The sequence below is a fragment of the Hirundo rustica genome, chromosome 4 (assembly GCF_015227805.2).
Source record: "Hirundo rustica isolate bHirRus1 chromosome 4, bHirRus1.pri.v3, whole genome shotgun sequence".
NCBI classification, from domain to species: domain Eukaryota; kingdom Metazoa; phylum Chordata; class Aves; order Passeriformes; family Hirundinidae; genus Hirundo; species Hirundo rustica.
The window spans coordinates 12058810-12081705 of NC_053453.1; the positions used below are offsets into that span (position 1 = coordinate 12058810).

At 37.4% G+C, this 22896-nt stretch overlaps 2 protein-coding genes across 5 annotated transcripts in view; one reads left to right on the forward strand and one right to left on the reverse strand.

Moving 5' to 3' along the window:
* Positions 1–9538, forward strand: ARMC10 (armadillo repeat containing 10). Its single transcript, XM_040061473.1, has 6 exons — positions 1–142; positions 1383–1528; positions 2678–2812; positions 4091–4267; positions 5276–5347; positions 6489–9538. Exons 1-6 carry the CDS (start codon positions 1–3, stop codon positions 6738–6740), a joined length of 924 nt encoding a protein of 307 aa, XP_039917407.1. The 3' UTR covers positions 6741–9538.
* NAPEPLD (N-acyl phosphatidylethanolamine phospholipase D) overlaps positions 9529–22896 on the reverse strand; it is a 22208-nt gene continuing 8840 nt past the window's right edge. For all 4 annotated transcript variants that reach the window (XM_040061751.1, XM_040061747.2, XM_040061750.2 and 1 more), the window contains 4 exons: positions 19889–20201; positions 12896–13542; positions 11864–11978; positions 9529–10651 (listed from right to left, as the gene is read on the reverse strand). In XM_040061751.1, coding sequence (XP_039917685.1) covers positions 10529–10651; positions 11864–11978; positions 12896–13542; positions 19889–20201 — 1198 coding nt within the window. In that variant the 3' untranslated portion in view covers positions 9529–10528. The remainder of the gene's footprint in view (positions 10652–11863; positions 11979–12895; positions 13543–19888; positions 20202–22896) is intronic.

Here is a 22896-nt window from a genome sequence, read left to right on the forward strand (position 1 = left end):
ATGTGGGAGCCGCGGGGCGCGGCGGTGAGGGCGGCGGCGGCGGCCCTGCTGCTCGGGGCCGGTGCCTGCTACTGCCTGTGGCGGCTGGCGGCGGGCGGGCGGCGGGGGCGGCGAGCAGCGGCCGCGCGGGGCCCGCCGGCAGGTGAGGGGCAGGCGAGGGGCAGGCGAGGGGCAGGCGAGGGGCAGGGCGGGCCTCGCCCCTCCGGTGTGCGGCGGGGCCGGGGGAGGCTCCGCGGGGCCCGGGGGGTTCCCAGCCCTGGCCCTGCAGCGCGGCTCGGGCCCCGGAGGCGGCTCTGAGCCCTGCGACAGGCGGTGCCACACTCCTGCGTACCGGCCCTTCACAGCCACGCGGCGATTTGCAGCGCTCTGGAGGGTGGTTTATTTTCAGACAAGCCTAATTTTTTTTTTTTTTTTTTTAATTTTTTTTTTTTTTTTTTTTTTTTTTTTTTCCTTTGGGAGTCCCTCAAAGCATACGTCCGATCAATGTATCTACTTATGTTAGTGCAGTTATTTGTGTTCCCCCTATAATTCAAAGCTAAACTGAGTGTTTAGACGAGGATGAAAAACAATTTTGTTTTTGAAGTGATCTCTTGGGGTTTTTTTATTATTTTTTTTTCCCCCGAAAGAATACTGTGGCGTTTGCCTGGTCAGGTGTTGTAAATAAAGCTGTGGAATTTAAAGCACTGTAATTTCTCAGAAGTCATCTCGAGTAAGCTATGACTAGTCCAACAGTCATAGATCAGATCTCATGGCTCCTCAGCTGGCAAAATAGTTCTGCCTCCAGCCTGGCTGCAAATGGCCTTTGATGGCATTTGTTGCCCTTTTATAAAGGTCAGGTACTCCATAACACCATCCTGACTCAGAAACAGCCTTTCTCCAGATCTTTGAGAGTTGCCACGCTCAGCAGTGTTCCTAACATTGTGGCAGTTACTTTGTCAAAGGACCTTCAGCATACTAGCAAAGTGTCATTATTAGAATTTCTGGAAGCAGTAGTCTGTAAACTGGAAGTTTTGTTTCCTACAGTGCCCAGACAGATTTCCACATTTCACTTCAGGGACACAAACCTTCCAAACCATGTTTGGTGAATATTCCTAATAATTTTGCAGAGGAAATAACTCATGAAATAACTCACCTCAACCTCTAATTGTGTGTTTCTTTTATTCTCCACCTTCAAAAGAGGTAATTAGAGGACTCAGGAAAAGGATGGAAATCTTAGTGTCATAAAACAGTCTTTTTACCATGCTATGATGGTTGGCCACAACCTTAGAACAATGTGTCCTACAAGTGAGAGCTAAATTTCAGCTTTGTAGAAAACATTAAGTAGCAACTAAGTGAAATATCTCAAACTTAGTATCAAGTATTTCATTTCTAAACATTGACAGACAGCAGTTCTTCAGTGTCAACCCATACCATGGATGTGGATGGTCTACAGAAACTTATTCATTTGCTCCAAGCCACAGATGATCCATTAATTCAAGAGCAAGCTTTAATCACTCTCAGCAACAGTGCTGCCTTCTCTGTAAATCAAGTGAGTATTGTTCTGTAGAAAACAACAATGTCCAATGCCAACCTGTCTGGCAGAGGAGAGCTGCTGTTTTGCTAAGAAGTGACACAAAGCTATCCTGAAAGCTAGGATAGCGTGTGTTTTAAAATCCATTTAATAACTTGCCTTAATTTCTGCTGGCCCAAATAATATAAAATTCACCAGCTTGACAGAATTTATCGAATTATAATGTTTGGACCACCTGAAGTCCATACAGCATCCAGTACTTCAAAAGTGATGGATATATTCAAATATATCTTTTGTTGCTTACAATTATGTAATGTTAATGAAAGGGATTGAATACTAGGTTAAATACTTTCTGGTTCAGATCAAAAATTTAGTGAGAAAAACTAAATTTTTTATCCCTCACAAAGTTGTGTGCTATTTGCACATTAGCAATTTTACAACTATTGAGGTATCTCCAAATCATTTGGACATAGAATGCAGAAAAACTTTGAGCTGGATGCTGATTTTCATGCCTTTTTAACAGTTTAACCTCCAAGGTCCCACCCTTTTTGCTACATATGACACCTGTCTATTCTGGCTTCTCAAAACTGCTTTCTTAATATAAATCTCATAGAACAGAATGCAACTGGAGCCCAAAGCCCATTATTCCATTTAATTTTTTTTAAAAAAACATTATTTTTTTAAAGACAGTTACAGTCTAAGTGAGAAAGATTAAAACAGTAATAAAAACAAGTGTAATGGAAAAAGTTTCAGAACCTCTACTATGATAATATGAAGCTGCATCTTGAAATTCTGTCCTGTTCAGGCAGGACTTTTAGGTACTGCATTCTGGCTCAATTGTTATATAAACTTATTATCCAGTAATTTTCTTTTATTCTTTACAATCTAAAATGCTTTAGGCATGCTTTACAGACCAGATTTTAAAAGCAAAGGTGATGTGCCATTGTCAGATAAGAGCAACTAATACTTTTTGTTCCTGACCAGGACCCTTAGTTTCAGTAGAAGCAATAAAGCAGTATCTGCTAACACTCTCTTTAAAGAGAGCAGTCAGTTCTGGAATTCTTCATTCACATACTTCATTTTTGTCAATATGGAAACTTTTGAGGGAATGCTTCAGCATTTAAATTGAATTTTTAAAAATTCTATTAAATATCTTCTATATTTCAGGACATAATCCGAAATTTGGATGGTCTTTCTGTTATTGGAGGGATGCTCTCCAACAGCGTTCCCAAAGTGAAAGAAAAAGTACTAAATGCACTTAACAATTTGAGTATGAATATTAAAAATCAGGAAGAGATACAGGTAAGATTCTCAATGTGAAAAACAAAGTAACCGAGGCAAAGAGATAGTACAGGTCCTTTAGCATATTTGTTAAATACAAGCCAGGATGCCAAAATGCTTTGATGGTAGACATACAAGTCAGCAGCTTGAGATGACTGAAAGGGTAACTTAGAAATGCATTGCTTCACTGGCATTTACTTTTACAATAAAAGACAAGAACCTAGGCAGTTTGTGTTCAGCTTTCACAAAATACTATTAAACAGAGATTGTGCTGCTAAGATTATAGCAAAATTATGTGAGGTAAGATGATTTTTGAACGTGCCTAGAGCATCACCAGTGGCTGTTTAACAGAATGGATTGCAGATTGAACTTGCCAGGACTCCTTAGGTGAGGGAGGGAGGTGAAAGTAGTAATTGAGCCCCTGGATTTGTATGAGACCAATTTTTAAGATGCTAATTTCATCTTAAAAGTGTGTATAGATTATAACAAGTTTCACTGGTAAATACAATACCTGCTATGAAGAGGAAAGGACTAAACATCAAGAAAAAAGAAATCTGATTAATCAATACATTGAGAAGTGTCCAAGTGGTGAGAAGCTGAGGCAGATTTGAAGACTTTTACTAGTTTGTTTCAGTAGCTTGATAAAAAGGTTGTGTGACTGGTAGTTTGCAGCATCTTTAGCAAAAGGCAATTTTTATTAAGTAGGGCTTGTCAATAATTGTCTAGGTGTTTAAGTAGAAAATAACTCCTTTGGTAAAGGTAAATACGTTTTTTTCTTAGTTAGGACACCAAGATTGTATACTGTCATCCAGAAGAAAAATTGGTAAAAATAGTGGTTAATGTCAGTTGTCATCACTGTTCCTAAAATGTGCTCCAGTAAATGGGCCACATGGCTGGGAGAAAGGATTTAATTTCAAAGCTTGTCCTTAGCTTGTTCTCAATATTTGTTAATTACTTGTAAGTGATTTTTAAAACAACTCCTTAAAAGCAGCTATGTCATTTCAAAGATGGAGTCAAAGCAATTTACATTTTCAGAGCAAGTTATGTTTCAGGAAGATTAGTGAGCCTAATGCTGTATGGTCAGCATCTGTCATGCTAGACATATTTGAATATTTCAAACTAGAATGTTTGAAATATTCAAAACAAATAAGTACTTGTTTCCAAGAACCTTCACCATTCAGACAGCAACGTTCAGGAAGTATTTATGTTACTGTAGCTATGCCATTGATACTATTTGTGACAGAAAATATGCTGTTATCAAATATTGTTCTCTCTTTATTTCCTCTGCCCTTTCCCCAGGTATTTATTACACAAGTTTGTAGGACTGTTGAGTCAGCTCCCTTGAACTCTGATGTGCAGCTAGCTGGACTCAGGCTGTTGACAAATATGTCTGTTACCAGTGACTATCACCAAAAGATGATAAACTCAATTCCAGGCTTTCTTAACTTGCTTTCAAAAGGAACGGAAAGGACACAGGTACTGCATAGTGTTATTTTTACAAGCCATTTATGAAGCTGCTTTACTTGTCTTTGTTTCTTACCATTTTGGTAAAATGGTTTAGACTGTGCTAAGAAAACCCAAATATTCATTAATGATACAGATTTTATGCACTAAAATATGGATCTGTATTAGTTTCACAATATAAATTCAAAAAGGGGGGAGGGAAGGGAATCTTGGTAGTGGAGCCATCAGGCTACAGCCCTACCAAAGCAGTGTAGGGTGCACTGTGATTGCCCTGTGCCTTTGCCGTAGCAACTCCGGAATTCTCTTCTGCTCTAAACATTGCTACTGCATCACAGAGCAAGGAAGGCCTGCATGGGAAAGGCTTCACTGACACATGAATCTCTGTAGGGAAATATACCAAGCAGTGATCCTGAGTTTCAGGCTTCTGTTGCATTATGCTTATGACACCTCTTGCAACCTTAGTGACTGCAACTGGGAATCATGTTTATTTGTGAATTATTGTAATACTGAAATGAGCTTCAGCTAGGGACCAAACTCAGCTTTTATTCAAAATGTTGTGGTACCATCAGTGTACACGATTGCTCTATCAGATATCAAAACCAGTTTTCCAAAACACACATTTCCAGTAAACATAACACACTCATTGTACTTAAGTACAGGAAATAATATGGCCTTTTCCTAGTGTTTAAAGATTAGCATCACAAGGTCCAAGAAAGCACAAAGATGTATTTGTATATGCTACTAAACTACTTAACCTTATCTTCTTTGTATTTAAAAAATATTCTGCCTTTGGCCTGCTGGGATTTTTTTAGGGGTCTTGCCTTACTTTGATGTTTAAGTCAATCTGAATTTGCTTCTAATATGTTGATACCTTGGTTTTCCATATACCAAAATAGTCAAGACGTTAGTTAACCCATTCTACCTTTTTCTCCTCAAGTCAACTTTGACATTATTGATGCCCATTACAGCTGTACTTATTGTTTTGGAGCTTTTAATGAACTTGTACATTCCTCACTTCAGATTCAGGTTTTGAAAGTACTTGTGAACTTATCTGCAAACCCAGACATGACAAGACATCTTCTCAGAGCTCAAGTAAGGTTCTTGCTGCTTCATTTTATTTTTAGCGTATATACACATATACAAGTTTAGATACTGCATGTACTAGCAGGATTTTAAAGTATTAGAAATATATATGCAATTCCAGAATAAATTCTAGACACTGCTTGGTTAAAATCGGTAGCTAAGTGCACATTCTTTCACAGGCTGGCTTTATTCCAGAGGGTAGTGTAAAGCAGATACAGTACTTAGAGAGGGGGAGAGGCATAGGGCCTGTGCACTTGGAGATGGTTAGTTGTACTTCCTGTGTACGATTCCTGATAATCAATGATAACTTGCAGAAGAAGCCTGTTCCAACCTTCCCTTTCCACCAAAGGGATAATACCATGAACTTCAGCTTGTATTATGAAAAAGGAACCCAAAATTTCATTTCCAGACATAGTCAGTATATAGACTGAAAACCATCAAATAGAACCAGTACTATAAGTGATCCTTCTCAACTGCTGTTGCTACAGCCAACGTAATGGACCAAACCCAACCAAATTCCACTGGAATCCCCAACCCTTTATTCAAATGCAGGCATAAAACTGTTGCCTCTAAGTGCTCCATGTGAACTTTCCCTGGGCATTTACTTATTTCTTCTTGAAGAAATTTGTGTGACATTTGCTTGCTGGCCTTGGCACACAGGTAAGTGTATCTTCCTTAAAACATGCAATGGCTTTTATTTGTGAGCTAGCTGCAGTGAGCAAAGCTGGTCAAGATAATGCTGTCTTTTCATTATTCAAACAAGGTTAGGGTAGCTAAATATTCAGTTCTCTGTTAAATGTATTATTTTTTCATTTATCAGATATGCTAACAAAAACATTCAGGGTAAAATCAACGTGGTTTAGAAGGAAAGCAGACCCTTTCTTCCAAATAGGAATTTTCCAGACAGCCGCATTTTGGAGATTGAAAATATAAAGCATTTATTAGCCCGGTGATGCACAGGCCAGTCTTTTCTAGGAAGAAAATGAGCACACTGTACAAGTTTCTGACAGGAGTTCACAGCATATGAAGTTCTGGGATTTCATTCAATTTCTGGTTTAGGTGCACATTTCTCCCCATTTTCTGAAGTCAGATTTAGTTACACATACTTACTGCTGCTGATTAAGTGTGGAATATTTCCTCAATATCCTAGGTGCCATCATTTGTGTTACTTTTTGACAACCATATAAACAGAGATATTCTGGTTCGTGCCCTGGCATTTGCAGCAAACTTGAAAAAGAACATGAACAATGAAGAAGGCATAATGATTGAGGAATACAGTGAAGGCTCAATTTTCTTCACACTCTGCAGGGACTCTGCCCCATTTGCTCAGAGACTGGCATCTCTGCTGCATCACCCTGACACAGAAGTGAAAGAACAAGTTGTGAGAATATTAACACAATAGTGTTGTTTTCTTAAAACAGACTGACTTGATGAAAATATCTAATCTTGGCAAGGCTGTGCTAAAAAAGCCTGCAACAAGTAAACAGTACAACAGCGATGGAGAAAAACCCCCCTAAATATTTTAATAGGCACAAATGAGTTACTACAACATAGAATGCAGTGTAATTAATTCAGAGAGCATAACAGATATTTTTGTACAAGCAAGAGAAAAGCAATAGCTTAATTATTACTGATAAACCACCGCATAGTAGCTACATTTATGCAATGGGTGTAAACTGTTTAAAACATGAAAACATTCATACGTAAAATGAACATTTGAAATGGATGAGTAAAGTGAATGAAAAGATCCTTCACACTGTCAAAGACTTTTTTTTTTACTTTAAGTATTTACAGCTGTTGAATAAATACCTCTTTAGAAGTATGCATTAAAGATTCAGCAATTTGAGATTAGGAAGTTATCTTTTATTAGTCTATTTATGAAATTGGTACAGCCAAATCTTGTAAAAAATATTAAATAAAAACAATACCAAAATATCATTAGCTTCCTACAGAATTATTATCTTCAATGAAAGCTGCATATGAAGGTCACTGAACCTAGGGTTTTTCATCTTACCTGCATGGAATTTATTCTAAAGCTCCATTCCTTTCAGCCAAACTGCAATGCAATTAACCACAACTGTTTCGACCTTTCTACCAAAGGGTTTGAACAAAAATTGAAAGGATTTTACATTGTCCTAAAATTGTCACTTTAGGGAAAGGGGACTTGTTTTTAAAAATATTTATTAAAAAAGTAGGAGTCAAGGATTATCTGCAACTGCAATTCATCATTCTCATTTTTATAAAATAAATGTCCACAAGAACAGTATCATACACATTCTTACAAAACCTTCCAAATCTGTAGTGGCCCTTGAGCTTCCTTTCCTTGGAGATCTCTACTCCTTTTTTTTCTGCATCATTGGAATGAGTGCTCCTGCAGAATTAGCCCCCATAAAGTTTTAGTCATCAATCCAGCATTAATTCAAAATGAAGTGGAATCCATACAAACACCACTGTAAAAAAACCTGAACAGAGTTTCATTGATGAACAGAAAACATAGTGGAAAATACTTCTAAAATCAAACTACTAAAAAACTTCCACTACAGAGAAACTAAAAAAGGTGTCAGATGTAAAGACTAGGAAAATTTTCTACTTTCTTCCATTTTTAAGAGAACTGTATCATCTAAACTGCCACCAAGTGCTTCATCTTTCTATTTTTGTATACTCACTCTGCTCTTAAGAAAACATTATTATATTGACTTTCTGTAATGAAATAGATACTTATTTTCAGGTCACTTTGCAAATAGCTTAAACTGCAAGAAAAATATGACCTTGAAACTGTGACCCTGCCCTGATCAATACAGGGGGAAAGCTACACCTATCCAATTTATCCACATAGGTAGTTTTAACACACCAGGAATACAGTTATGGCAGAAATAGAAGTTGGCATGATTCCCAGTCAGAAACTTGACAATTGCTGCACTGACAGTGAACTTCCTTTTCTCCTTCCCACTGCTCCTAATACACTGTACAGTGTAAGCAAGTTACACTACAATCACTTAATGTTTTGCAGCTTTTTGTAGATTTAATGTTTTCTGCTACTGAATTTGACTAAGAAAAATAAAGACTAGGCTAGACATTAACAATTTACTCACTTTCCTCTCCTGACAAGACATTAGGACAAGTCTGGTCTAGGTATGGCTAATACACAGTTTCTTAAGCTCTACAACAGAGATGTCTAGATGTCCCTTTCCATGTTCCCCACCCTAAAAGTAAGTTTTTCAAATATCATCTTTTTGATAAGAGTTGATCTCTTATCTGTTGCTTTGACAGCTGACAGAAACAAGTGACCTTTTCTAAAAATACATGAGAACTTGCTACAGTGTTGTCTCAGTTTTCTTTTTCTGGTCTAGAAAGAACTATTTTTAAGTGTTTTCTTCATAGATCAATGCTTTTGAAATGTTTTGAAATCATGCAAAACTTTCCAATGTGCCTTTATACAAAGATGTCTCATTTTTTATCACCTACCCCATACCCTTGGTGGAATCTTATCAGCACCAAGCAAAACATACCCGGTCACCATTCTAGGCCCAAACGTTGTGAATTAACAGATCCAAAACAAAACATGTCATTACTGACATTTAGTTTCTGATCCGTGTAACTCAGTATTTCTCTGCTCTGTGGCTGCTTTTCTAGGTAGTCTGTATTTTAGTTTCACTCTTTCTAAAGAGTAAAACTAATAATAATAATCCTATAATTTTACAGAATAACCTATTGATGATTATAAAAACAGATAAACAACCCACAACAAAAGCAACCTTAATCTTAAACTTGTCCTTCAAAGTACTCAAAACTCCTTGCAGCTTGGTGTTCTCCACAAAATTACAAACAGGTTATACACATTTTATCACCCAAGTTGTGATTGAAGCTGTTGTGTAAATACAAGAGACTTCATCTGAAACACCTTCAACACTGAATAACAGGGTAGTGTTAAATCAGTTTTGATAACAGTCTACAGTTAAAAGATTACCTCAGTTGTTTCTACCATGAAATCTCATTAACTGGTTTTAATTAGTTAGAAGTTTATGCCTTTAAATTATGTATTTTTTTACATATATTTATCTTTGTGAAATATGAAAATAAAATTTACAGCAAGAGCAACCCCCCCAACCAACCCACATATCCCACAGACCAAAGGAAACCATAAACAAAACATGATTTGCCAATGAAATTATGAAGGAGAATCACAACCCTTTTTATTGGCAACAATAGGCTTTAATTCTGTAAATTAGCAAGACAATTTGATACAGATACATTTGGCCAAGTTTTATAACACTGAACAATGTTGTAATCTCTCATTCAACTTCAAAATTATAGGGAAGCTATTAGAAAAAATACCACAGCCCTTGCTTAAGACTTTCTACTGGGAAAAAAAAAAAAAAAAAAAAAAAAAAAAAAAAAAAAAAAAAAAAGTTGCTGGGGCGTGTGGGGGGAAGGTACTTAGAAAAGGCTGAGTTAATGCAAGGACAAGCAACAATAAGAGATTTTTCCAATTCATGTGCTGCAATTGACACATTCAGACCTAACTTAAAAACTCAGACCAAACAATAAAAGTGTGCAGATAACTCTGGCCAGCAGTTAGTTTTACACATCCATGATGCAATATTAAATTATCTCTCTTGAAAAGGCACATTTCTTTGATGCAAAATTCCGTTTTTGTGGTTCATTAATACATGAAAATAAAGAGTGAAACAATTTTACCATGCTTGTGCTTTAGCAACACAGCTGTATTGGAAGACTTCACCCCACAAAACACAGTGAAGCTATCAAGGTACAGGGCATAACCTGAAGACTAACAAGTGGGTGATGACAGACTAATAATGAACAATTCAAGTCAGCCATTAATCCTAAGAATATGTTCTGTGCTGAAGTTATTGCTGCTGCAAGTAAGAGTTTAAAAATAATTTTTTTTTTTTTATCAGTGGGGTACATCAGGGCAAGTTATTCCCAGGCAACACTTAATACATAAACCACTTTTAGATCATCTCTCTAAATTTAAAAACAATATAACTAGTAAAATTTGTCATGAAATTGGTATGTGGGTTTTCGTTCTGAAACTGACAAACCTGGCATTTAGAAATCCAATTCAATCTCAAAAAAATCTATTGTGTACATACATTATGTTAGTATTGTAATATTAATTGCTAGTTCAAATCAAATAGGGCTTACAAGAAACTGACACTGTTTCAGTTTTCAAAACCGGTCATTTGTATTCAAAATCCGTGATTCTCCATGGCGTAAGAGAAAGAAGTCATCTTTTTTCAAGCCGTATCTTTCAAGAGCTTCATTCAATTTAATCGGAGGATCCAAGTAATACTGAAAAAAAAGAGAATAATCTGAGGGAAAAGTTAACACTGCAACATTTTTTGAGGAAAAAAAAAAGAAAAAAAAAAAAAAATCACTGCTCTAAAGAACGGGGGGAGGAGAAGGATATTTGTCAAATTAAAATGTGTGGGTTCATTTTAAGTTTTTGAAAAATAAGAACACTGATTTACAGCTGCAGATGCCCTCGGAGGAAGCGCTGGCCGCCGGCAGCCGGTGCTTTCCCTCGCTGTGAGCCCGCTCTGCCAGTGGTCCGGTCTGAACGCTTGGTCCCCCCGAGTGACCGCGGTGTATTTGTTACATTGCCGAAAGGCATCCTCAAGGGGTAATCATCTGGTTTTGTGCCCCTAAATACACGGGAACATGCGTACCGCGAGCACTAGTAACACAATTTATTGGAAACGCTGGGGACAGGAAATGTTCGATCTGAGTGTCCTGTGTTCCCTGCGTGCTCTGCCACGGAGGTATACAATGAGCTGGGAAGGAACATAGACGCGACAGAACATTTGACAGATTAGGTGATCACACTGTCAGGAATGAATTGGAGATAAAGCAAAAACAGCTATACTGGACAATATCAAAGAAAAAGTAGATCCTTCCTATTCACTCCATTTTCAGTTGCTGTGAACGTATCTGGGTAACCTTATTAGATCTGTGGGCTTGGACAGGGGTAAGAAGGGTAGAGGGGAATAGAACATTAAAAAAAAAAAATCAAAAACTGAGAATAGCTCAATTTTTTCTTATCCTTTCTGGTTTTAACATTGAATCAACTATTAAAAATACTGTTTATATATTTACTAGACAGACATCATTAATAAATACTGTATTGACCTACGGCATGCAGTTCTTACAATCTCCAAGTGATGCACCACTGTTTTTATTACTGCATAATGTTTGTTAATTCATAACACTGCATAATACTGCATGTGTCCTCATCTGTTATGTTTCTCAGCATGTGGATATCAGAAATCTTCCACATCTGCTTCAATAACTCTGTACTTTCTTAACCATGGAAATATTTTATGTAGTTGGCTATGAAAAGCTAAGCATTGTTTTGAACAGCAGTATATAGAGTAACAACTTTTCACTCATACAAAGTTCACATTTTAAGTTTACACTTAGAGATATGTAGGTTAAACTGCACAAGCAGAGCTTCACTAATGACTGTCTTGGAAATCTGAACTCATGTTTAGTGTTGCAATTTACCTCATTTGCTAAAGCAAAGGTCCCCCAGTGAATTGCTACAGACTTCTTTGCTTGAACATCAATATGGATTCTTACTGCTTCTTCAGGATCCACATGCTGGTGTTTCATAAACCACCTACCAAAACAAAGAACCACTTTTTTGTGTCACCTAATTCAGTGCAAGATTTCTCCTTTGCTTCCATTGCAAAGAAAAAAAAAGAAATAAATGCTCACCTAATCAAAAAAATCATAAACATGTACACCTGGACAACATACAGAACACTCAAGATCAGGAAACTAACATATAATAACATACCCATTAAACAGCAGTTAATTTACTGTACTCTCTTTTTGAAGGATTTTTTTTCTTATCTCTATTTTCAGTAGGTTAAGGACATATTTTACTGGTGCCTTGAGGCATTAAGGCTGAAACTTTAAATCCATCCTTGAAAAAATTTCATGCTAGCAGTACACACCAAAAAGTGCGTGCTTCAGAGATAGCCCAAGGGAACAGGCAAAACGGGAGAACTCGGCAATTCTTGAAAGATACCAAATTATTACCATGCTATTTGGACTCCCATCTTTTTTTCCCCAGCCCATACATGCTTCCCTTCCAGCATTACATGAATACTATCATCTAAATGTTTTCTCCAAAAGGAAAAAAGCTTGCTGTCCTGAGAAAACAGATCTTTCATACTCTATAACCAAATCATCTATGTCTCCACATAAGTTGCAAAACCAGGGTAAACACTGAAGCAAGAGAAAAATGCAGCAAATGACATACACTGGAATGGGCTGGATTAAATGATGCTGTTTCAGAAAAAAAGGCATAGAGTAATTCCAGATTTTTCCTCAACACTTTTAAAGGAAGAAGGACTGCTGGATTCATCCTCTGACTGCTGTCCTTAAGTCTGAAGAAGAAAAACTCCAAAAGCATCACACATACATGTACTTTTAAATAAAGTACACCTATAGTTTTAACTTCTGGGTGTAATTTTTGTCATCAGTATATAACTTAATTTACATATTTTGCTCAAACTCTGATTTTCCTACCTTGGCTCATAAGCTCCAATGGGGATGGCTGCAAGATCAAAAGGTCCAAACCTTTTACCTATTTGTTCAAAAGCAAAACAATATCCAGTATCTCCTGCAAAGAAAAACCTATTCCAAGGTCCCAAGACAGACCAGCTGCCCCAGAGAACCTTGTTATCATCCATCACAGTCCTTTTGCACCAGTGTTGGGAAGGGGTGAAGACAAAAGTCACCGCATCGTGCCCAGGGACACAGTTCTCCTCCCACCAATCCAGTTCAATCACGTTCTCACAGCCGCATCTCTGCATCCACTGCAGGAGCCCCAGCGGCACAAACCAGCGCAGCTCGCTGCCAAAGCGTTCGTTCAGGCTCCTCACGCTGTTGTAGTCCAGGTGATCGTAGTGGGTGTGGCTGATCAACACCGCATCTATCTTGGGGAGCTGCGCTACCGTGCACGGCGGCCCTCGGAAGCGCTTGGGACCCAGCAGCTGAATAGGGGAAGCTCTCTGGCTGAAGATTGGGTCAGTGAGAAATACGAGTTCATCCATTTCCACCAAAACTGTGGCGTGTCCCAGCCATGTGACTCGCATACCAGCTCCTGTCTTCCCAGCGTCTTCTGGCTTTTGAACAAAGTAAGGTTGTAACACTGGAAGTTCTTTGTCCAGTTCCTAGCAATAAAGAACACAATATGCATGAGAGATTTCAGAATGTACTTGGCCACGAAACAAAAACTGCATACAAGGCACAAATCAGTACAGTCAAGATTGTACTTTGTTTATGCTTTTATGCAGAGAACTGCAGCACATACTAGATGCCTTTTTAATGTCCATTTTCCCAGCTACTTCCTAATTTAATTTTAGGTTTTTGCAATATTTGCGCCTCTCTGTCGAGAAAGAGAAGAGAGTATCCCATCAGGCCAGGAGACCTGATAGAGTCTGAGGGCATTGCAGTGAGAGCACTACAAGGCACTAACAGCATCCCAATAAAGGATTCCTCCACCTGAAAAAGAATATACATACATACACACAGAGTGTTACTTAAAAAATACTCAAGTTTAGCTTATGCAACTAAATGATGCATCCTCTTAAGTTCTAGCACAAGTAAGTCACAGATGAAAGAAAATGCCATGTTTGCCAGCAACACTCCACAAAAGCTCTGCTAGCTTTTATCACGCCCTCTCTCTGTCCTCATTACACCTAGAAGCAGCACACAAAGGTTAACCTCACTTGGCTAATGTTAACTATTACAATTTTTCCTTCCCATCGTGCCAATAATCTAATGAACATTGATAAAAAACAAAATAATTTTTAAGATAAACCTTGAGGGACTTAGATATGCTAGGTTACGAAAAGGTTCCCCCACATCCTCTCTCATTCCCACTTGACAAGTTTCGCAGTCCCTACTTGAGTATGATGGGTCAGAGAACTGATCTGGCTGAACATTTATCCAGAGGTAAAAAATACACAGCTCTTATTTTGATTGGCTCAAATCTGACACTGTGTGTATCCTCAAGTTGGCACAAAGGAGGTCATGGCTGTACATTACCAGCTGAAACTCACTGCCCAACCACCACTCATTCTCTCATTTTGAACCAGAGTTATGCTCTTCACTGCAGTTTGGTTGAAGTGCTAATGCAGAAGTTTCATGTGTAATAAACAAGAGCTTTCCTATTAAAAAAAACAACCAACCAATGAGTCTTCTCAGAATTCCTGACCATCTCCATCTTGGCCACAATGTGGCTAAGGCTCTCCTCCCAAACACTTATGGTCTGAACTCCTCACTTTGCTCACTTTGAAGAATTTTCATGTGCTAGGGCAGCTTCTAGACTCCTGACACTTCTCTCCCTTGTAATCACAGATGTCCCAGCACTTCTGGTTCCTAGTCAAGTTCTGCCTGCCACAGCTGCTGCTCTCATTCTCGCAGCCTAGCAGAGATTAGCACTGTCAGTGAGTTTATATAGAGCTGACCTTATTCCCCTTTAAAAGTTCAGCTGATGCTGTGACAGTTTAAGACTCCAGGAGTTGCCTTGCTAAACCAGTCCTGACAGTTTCAGGGAAGTTACTTTCTCCACAATATTTTATTGATTTGGAAGGCATATGTTGGGAAAAACAAAGCACACACGTCTCCATCCCCCTGCAATTCTGCTGTAAATAATAAAATATTAATGAAATTGCTTTTTCTGAGAGGTAATGGGCAAGACATGTTTACTGAAGAAGTTGCGTTACTGTCTCCAGGAATGAGAAATAGATAATCTTCTATAAAGCTGAATATAAGGTTAGTACAACACAACCCTTTAGTTCGTACAAGAAAAGTAGGAGTCTTAGATGGAGATAAATGGCTGCTTCTCCAAGAAAGAAGCATAATTTTCTTATCTCTATTGCATTCTAAGTACATGGGAACAACACTGGCCACAGAAGTCTAAACCACAGAAGCGACATACTGTGACACTTCAATCAAAAACAAACAAACAAAACCCCTCAAAAACATTAATTACGACAAACCAACAAATTACATATGGTTAAGTCAACAAATCAGATTATATCAAAGAAATGAAACTCAGATATGGAACTTAATAAATTGTCTTAATGCAATTTAGGTCGGTCAGTACATTTTTAATGGAAAATGTTCTTTTTAAGTGGCTAGTTTTAGTGTTAGATTACAAATTTTCTCAGAACTAGTTTATTTCACTTATTTTTGCTGATATTTGGCACAAATTAGGGTGGTGTTTTTTTTAATAATCATTACACAATATTAATAAACAATATTAAATGGACGAGGAACTGGTCAGTTGACAGATGTCAACAATTTGTTTTAAAGTGGGACTCAGAAATATTCTACCAAGTTTTACCTGGGGTACACTTAATTTCCTTCCCAGTAGCACCTATGGTGCTATGTTTTGGATTTGTGCTGAAAACAGTGCTGGCAGCAGACTGATGTTTTAGCTATTGCTGAGAAGTGCTTACATAGCATCTCAGCCAGTTGACAGGGGCACACAAGAAGCTGGGAGGGACACACCTGGGACAGCTGACCCCAACCCATCAGAGAGAGATCCCATACCATATGACATTGCACCCAACAGTAAAATCTGGAGTAAGAAGGAGGAGGTGGGTGACATTCAGAGTGAATAGCGTTTGTCTTCCCAAGAAACTGTTACATGGGATGCAGCCCTGCTTTCCTGGGGATGGCTAAACACCTGCCTGCCCATGCGAAGAAAAGAAATTTCTTAGTTTGCTCATTTTTGCTTTACCTATTGAACTGTCTTTATCTCAACTCACAAGTTATCTGATTGTTTCCCTTTCAATTCCACTGGGGTACAAGCAGTGAGGGGTGGAAGTGAGCAGCTGACTGGGACTTGGCTGCCTAAAGCCACAACACATCTGCACTACTAATAAAAGCTTTACAGGGATGTCACTGGGCTTGATGCCATCAAGTATTTACAACAGTTGATTTAAAGGTAGAACTAACCACTATAAAAGGCATTTGTAAAAGTCACACAGACAGGAAGATTGACAGAGAAGAGCACAGTACGAACAACTGCTACCTTCACCTATTTAAATGAAATTCTGTGAACAAAAGTTCAAGACAAACCAAGAGCACAAAGATAGTGTGACTTGTGGATCTTGTACAGGGCTTGCGCTCTCCAGGTTTGTGATACACAGGCCTCTGATCCAAATCAATAATTCCTCAGAGGATGAGATCGGAACTGAGGCATCTTGTTGAGCTATCATGGTAAATCACACCAAAAAATTACTTCTCAGTGCACGTGATTTGTGCTTGGGGTTGGTGTTTTTTTTTTGTTTTTTTTTTGTTTTTTTTTGTTTTTGTGGTTTTTTTTTTTTTTTTTTTTTTTATTTTTTTTTTTGGTTTTTTGTTGTTGTTGGTTTGTTTGGTTGTTTTTTTAGTATTTTACAAAAGCACACCAAAATCACCTTTTAAAGCAATAAGTAATACTCAACTCATAAGATATCAAACTAAAACACAAATTCTATTAGCAGTATACTTCACATGAAGTAGTTAAAACTCACAACAGGATATAGCAATATAACGAATGAAATACGTTTCTTATGGAACTTTTATCCAGTTATAATACATTTTGTTATGTCAGACTAATCAGAAACATATTAAAACTAGAAGAATTATAACAGATTTTTGAAATACAGCAATAATGTCAAATCAGCTACCAACAGAAGTAAAATGTGCTTAATACTGTCTTGTCTTCATTACTCAAGTACAACAAAAATTCCTCCTGCTCTGTCCCTTCCCCCTCCCTGTTCTTCTTTCCCTCCTAATGCAAAGCAAGAAAAAACACATGACAGGCTTGGTAAAACCAGCTGATTAGCTTGGGATTTTTGGCGCTTAGTGCATACTGGAATACCACGGGATTTTACAGAAATGAGAACAACCTAAACTGCAGATCCAACAACTAATAATTAAAGATCCTCCAACAGCACTGAACAAAGTTTATTAATAAAGCCTATAATGAAAATACAAATAGTCCATGCATTCTGGATAATGATATAGGCTCATTGTGAAGGCATGATTATAATGCATATAGCTTTTCCACAGTGAAGCACAAGCACATACCCTGGATAATATGCTCATTTTTACATAGGCAAAGCACTTGGTACAGATAAACTGAACCTGCCCAGCCTAGCAGGGCATCACTAGGCTCACTCAATGTGGAAACTGAAGCTGGAGTCTGCTCAAAGGACGTGCCATCTAGTAGTGATAAATAAAGTATGGAGCCCTCAGTTTGAAATTGAAACAAGCTCAGATGCACTTCACAGACTGATTCAGGGGTGGAAGAAAACTAATTGAAACAAGCAACAAAACGTCTGAGGACTCCAGAAGTGCATTTCATTGATCCCTATCTACATTTTTCTGTTTCTGATTTACTTCACTAAACTCCTGAATAATTGCAGGCACCTAATTAAAAGATTTCCTATGCAAAAAATAAAATTAGCCTGCAACTAATCCCAACTGGGTCAGAGAGATGGCTTTTCAACTGGTGCCTTGTAAATTTCTTTGTGATCATCCTTTATTGTAGGGATGAACTGTAAATTAAAGGGGAATGCTGCTGTTCCGCACTCCATCAGAGTGCTGTATGCTCTGAACTCCACAGTACAGCTCAGCATTGCCTTCAAGGGACTTCAGTCGCTGCTCAGGTTTCTCACTGAGACAACATGAAGCCTGTTCTACACATACCAAGTAGGGCAGCGGTCAAAGGCAACTGAAAACATCCAGGTGTGAACTTCATAAAAATGTGGCCAGCAAACCATCTAGAAAGTTGTACAAACTGACACAACCATTGTCACCACAAAGGAAGACACCAAATTTTAAAAAGTGAATTGCTGGAAGGGATCCCAAGACTAACACAAGTTTGCTGTGCTTCTTTCTTGACATATTATCCCTTTTTTTCTGACCCAGAGCAGGAGCTCTTGAGGGGCACTCCATTTTCAGACTCATGTGAAGGGTGAGACAGTATAGATGTTACAATTCATGCCATCAAAATCAGAAGCCAAACTATTTCCTAATTACAGTACTTTATAAAAGTGTTTCTTGGCCTATCAGCTTTTGCCACACAATGCTTCTAAATGCCTTTAAGCCAACCATCTAAAAATACCCCTCCTGGGTCCTACTACAATACATCTTTCATAATTCTATTTCTCAAAATATCAATTTGAGATAGACAGTTTGAGAAATACTTGAGAGTCTATTTGCAAGGCCATTATTTGAAACTTGTTTCTAGTTCTATTTCTCTCTCAACAATGTCTGTCCTATTCCATGGCCTTTCTAAGTCAGCATATTTTATCTCAGAGTTTGCATACAATGTGAGCCTTCTGTCAGGCTTTGAGAATTCTCTACAAATCCATTTCCCCCTCTCTCTTGAATGGAAAAAACCTTTTTGATAGCAAATTATTTATTATTATTATTAAATTACAGCCAAGTTTATTTGTCCCTTAAACACCCCCAAACCTCTGACCATCATGTGTTAATGCCTAATGTGGCTTTCCTGTCCATAAAACTGATAGAATTCCTTCCTTCATGGGTAACTCAGGTAAGACAAAATGGAAAGCTCTTTACCAAATACTGGCTGTGAGATTTGTAGCTTGTGCATACCTTCTTGCATGCTTAAAAGCATTATTAACACCTGCTTGTTAACAAATACTGTCCTTGGTTGTGCACCTGTCAGCACAGCTTTTCTGAAGTATAGGCAACACAGCAAAATGCACTGAGAAGTAATTCTGTCAAAATTTAGTCATCTTCATACCTCCTGTGACCATAAAGATAACCCACGGCTTTCCAGTATCCATTATCCATCATGGAAAAGAAGCTTCTCCTGTCTTTATATACAGTAGCTGACAAAAGCATTTCACCAAGAACCAGTAACAGTGTTACCCAGTAAACTGGCACTGTACTTTTAAGTGTTTCAGTACAAATACTTTTTCAGGTTAGTTTTAACATATGCAATTTTTTCTCCTGGTGTAGTGAAACAGAAAAAATGGATTTGTAAGTATTTTCATAAGTAGGTGACAGAAATGATTGCATTTTCATACAAGAGATGCAACATATGTATTAAATTGCCATCTAGAAAAAAAGACAAAATTTTAAAAATTAGATACATCATGAAATAAGCTATTTCACGCAACACAAATTAGGTTAATAGCATGCTTCATAAGGCAACACCTATTAAAAAGGAATGGCAGTAACTGGTTTATGACTGAGCTAGGGGGCCAATTTTTTTGTTTTTATAAATATAAACTGAGATGCATAAACTGAGATAAATATAAACTTCAAGCATGAAGAACTAACAAGGAGACAAAAATTAAAGAGGGAGAAAGTATTAATTCACCTTTTGAAAAGAATAAATTGTCAATAAAATCAGAACAGTAAGACGTAGAAAAGTCTCCAGAAGATGCCTAGTGAGTATTAGTTAGAAGCTGTCCTTTTTTATCGATCAGAGCAGAGGGAAAAGCAGTGTTAATTACAAAGGTAAAACATGGAAATATTCACCTGCTTTGAGCGTGGCACGTTGCTGTTATCTTTTTCCATGATGGACCATTTCAAAACGTTTGGTAAGGTCGGTGATTTCCATGTTGGCCACGGGTTGACAAATCTCCCATCTTTGCCTCTCTTTGACTTAGTTACATCCTCTTCTAATCTGTAGTCCAGCCTGAAGCTTTTTCTGAAGGTCCTGGAAGAATCATTGGCCCCGGAACCTCGACCTGAATTCTGACGTTTCTTCACTGCTTCTTTAGGGTACTGGTTACAGGCAGTTGAAGGCTGCTCTTCATCTGTGTTTTTATCCATACCTTTTTCAAGAGAACTAAATCAAATTTTAAATTAATCAGTATTTTCTTGGTCAAGCATCAACATACATAAAACTGAATGTTCTCACACACATTAGAAACAAGCCCACCTTTCTTGTTTTATGATCTACTGTATTTTTTTTTTGTCAACAAAATATGCTTTTAAAACAGTTGCTATTACAGAAAAGACTTCAAAAACATGCTGAGGCAAGCAGACGTGAGGGCTCTGTGTAGTTCAGGCTGAATTTTACTCCCTGGAATGCACAGCTTCAGATACTAACACTATTATCTATCAACTGCAAAAGTGAGGGGGAAGGGTTCGTTAATTTACATTTTGGAAGAATAGAAACTCCTGAAACTTATGACATTGAGTACCTGATGTAATATAATCCTGCAAGTCTGTGCAAGAGACACTGGAACTATACTGTACCTTAGGATTTGCCTATATAGTGACTTAGTTCTGTAGTAAAAACAGCAGTCTTGTGTAGCATTACTAACACCTTACTTATACCAACACACATGCAGGAAAGTCAACACAAAAGATATTTTGTACTGTTTTGTATTTTGTCTAATAGAAAGTTTGTTACAATAAAGGTAAATAACTGTTTCAAATACAAATTTGATACATATTTAACTGAACTGACTGGTGAAAGGCCACAGGAAATTGAAATGTTTTAAATCAGAGCTGCAACATTCACTCTTAATTCCATTGTGAAGTATAGAAAAGTGAGAGAATAACTGAGAAAAACTTATTTCTATGAAATCACAATTCTGGTACATTTCTTAGCAAACTACAAAGTCAGTAGTGTTGCAGATTTTACAAATACAAGGTAGAAAAACCAAATATCCCTACTTTAATTTAGAAATTCCCAAAGCAATTCAATTGAATCTAAATGCTTCAATTTCTATATTTATTTTTAACTGAAATGTTGAAAGTAAATACACTGTTCTGCTCACTTAAAAAAAAAAATAAAAATACTGTTTTAATGAGTGCACAACTTTCTGGCATTTACAAATTCTACCTGATTACAACTGGAAGATGACTAGTAATGAACAGACAGCACTATTTACAGCTTAGGTGCAGGAATAATTTTTAATAATAAATTGTGAAGTTTGTCCTGTGGAAAACTCTCCACCACATGTTTTGGCCTATCGACTGCTCCACTAACTCAAATACTCAGACTTCAGCTGTATACTCAGAAGCACTGGGCTGATGTAGCCAAGCCAGTCCATAAAAACAACATTGTCAGAGAACAGAATGGAAGCTCAGTTTTCTTAGAAATCGCATAACTCACTCTGCCCCTCCATAAGCTCAATTACGGGGAAAATTAAAGATGTTCACTGCAACATTTTAGCTAAGATATGACACATGTGTCAGCAAACTGAACCCAAATGCATTTGCTGATGATGCTCCAACTTCAAATGCAGAGTCCATTTCTACTACTTCAGCAGCAGCTGATGACTAAACACTAAGTATCATATCAGCTGCAAAGAAAAAGACAATTGATAAATATTGTGACATTTTCTTAACAAAATAACCATCATTGTGCCATGCAGTAGAGATAAAATACTATCACCTCAAAATTAATTTCCAATTAAAAAGCATGAACAGCATTCAGAAAACATGGCTGATAGATTTTGGGGGTTTTTTAGCCATAGTTGTAATCTTATTTTATGTAATTGCTTTGGACTCCTGTTTCCCTGCAGTCTTACTGATACCACTCCACTTATATATTTCCTATTTAACATTAAGATACCAGATATTATGATATCTGCATCATAATTTAAATTTAACTGTTGATATTTCTATGCTTTTTTCCTCTATTCCACTAAACATTTACCAGAATCAGCCTTCAATGGAACACTCAACTTGTGCTATAGCATTTTAAATGCTAGACATAAATGGTAACACAAAGAATCAGTGCCACAAAAAGGCAGACAGAATACCCAAAAAAAGCTACTAGATATTTTAACTGTTACTTTAACTTAAGGGGTGTGTTTGGGGTTTATCTTTTGCATTCCTCAAAGAGCATTTTCAATGCCAAGTAAGTTTATTAATTTAGCAAAGCACACAGACACAGCATAAAACAGCTAGTCTCTTAGAAAGCATCATGAAAACAAATCACAAAAGTTTAATCAGATAGGTACTTAATTCCAGGAAATTATTCTCCTAACATCTCAGATGTCTAATTTTTAATATATATATATAACTGTCATAATTATTGCTCCTACAAGACATTTCATATTAGAGACTGGGGTGCCTAAAGTTTTGTTTTTAAGCTTCTGTTTATCTATTCATTCATCTCTAAAATAGGTGAATTTTACTTTTGCTTAAATCTTCATATAAACCTTTGATCTTATTCTGAAAGAATAAACCCCTAGGGGAAGCGGGGATCAACTATGCTGATTAAACGAAGACAATGCCAAAGTCATTTAAGGCACTGCAGGTATCTATCTATCTGTCTGCCAACATATTTTCCACATGATGCACATACATTACTTTCATTAGTATTCTGTAAGCAACTGAAGGGATAAAAGACCTCAGTGCTCACAGAATACTTTAAACCTTTTACATGCATAAGAAAGGGACACGTTTACAATCAGTTAAAGTATTCCTGATGAACTGTAGGTTCCTTTGAAGTATCAGTCTTGCCAGATCATTTCTGTTCCATTTAAATTGATTAAATATATCCTACAATATTCATGACAGTT

Bases quoted from the DNA above. Each gene is read 5' to 3' on its own strand.
- ARMC10 (XM_040061473.1), top strand. From the start codon at position 1: ATGTGGGAGCCGCGGGGCGCGGCGGTGAGGGCGGCGGCGGCGGCCCTG. The intron at 143-1,382 runs GTGAGGGGCAGG...AAACATTGACAG, and splicing joins CGCGCGGGGCCCGCCGGCAG to ACAGCAGTTCTTCAGTGTCA. The intron at 1,529-2,677 runs GTGAGTATTGTT...TCTATATTTCAG, and splicing joins CTGCCTTCTCTGTAAATCAA to GACATAATCCGAAATTTGGA.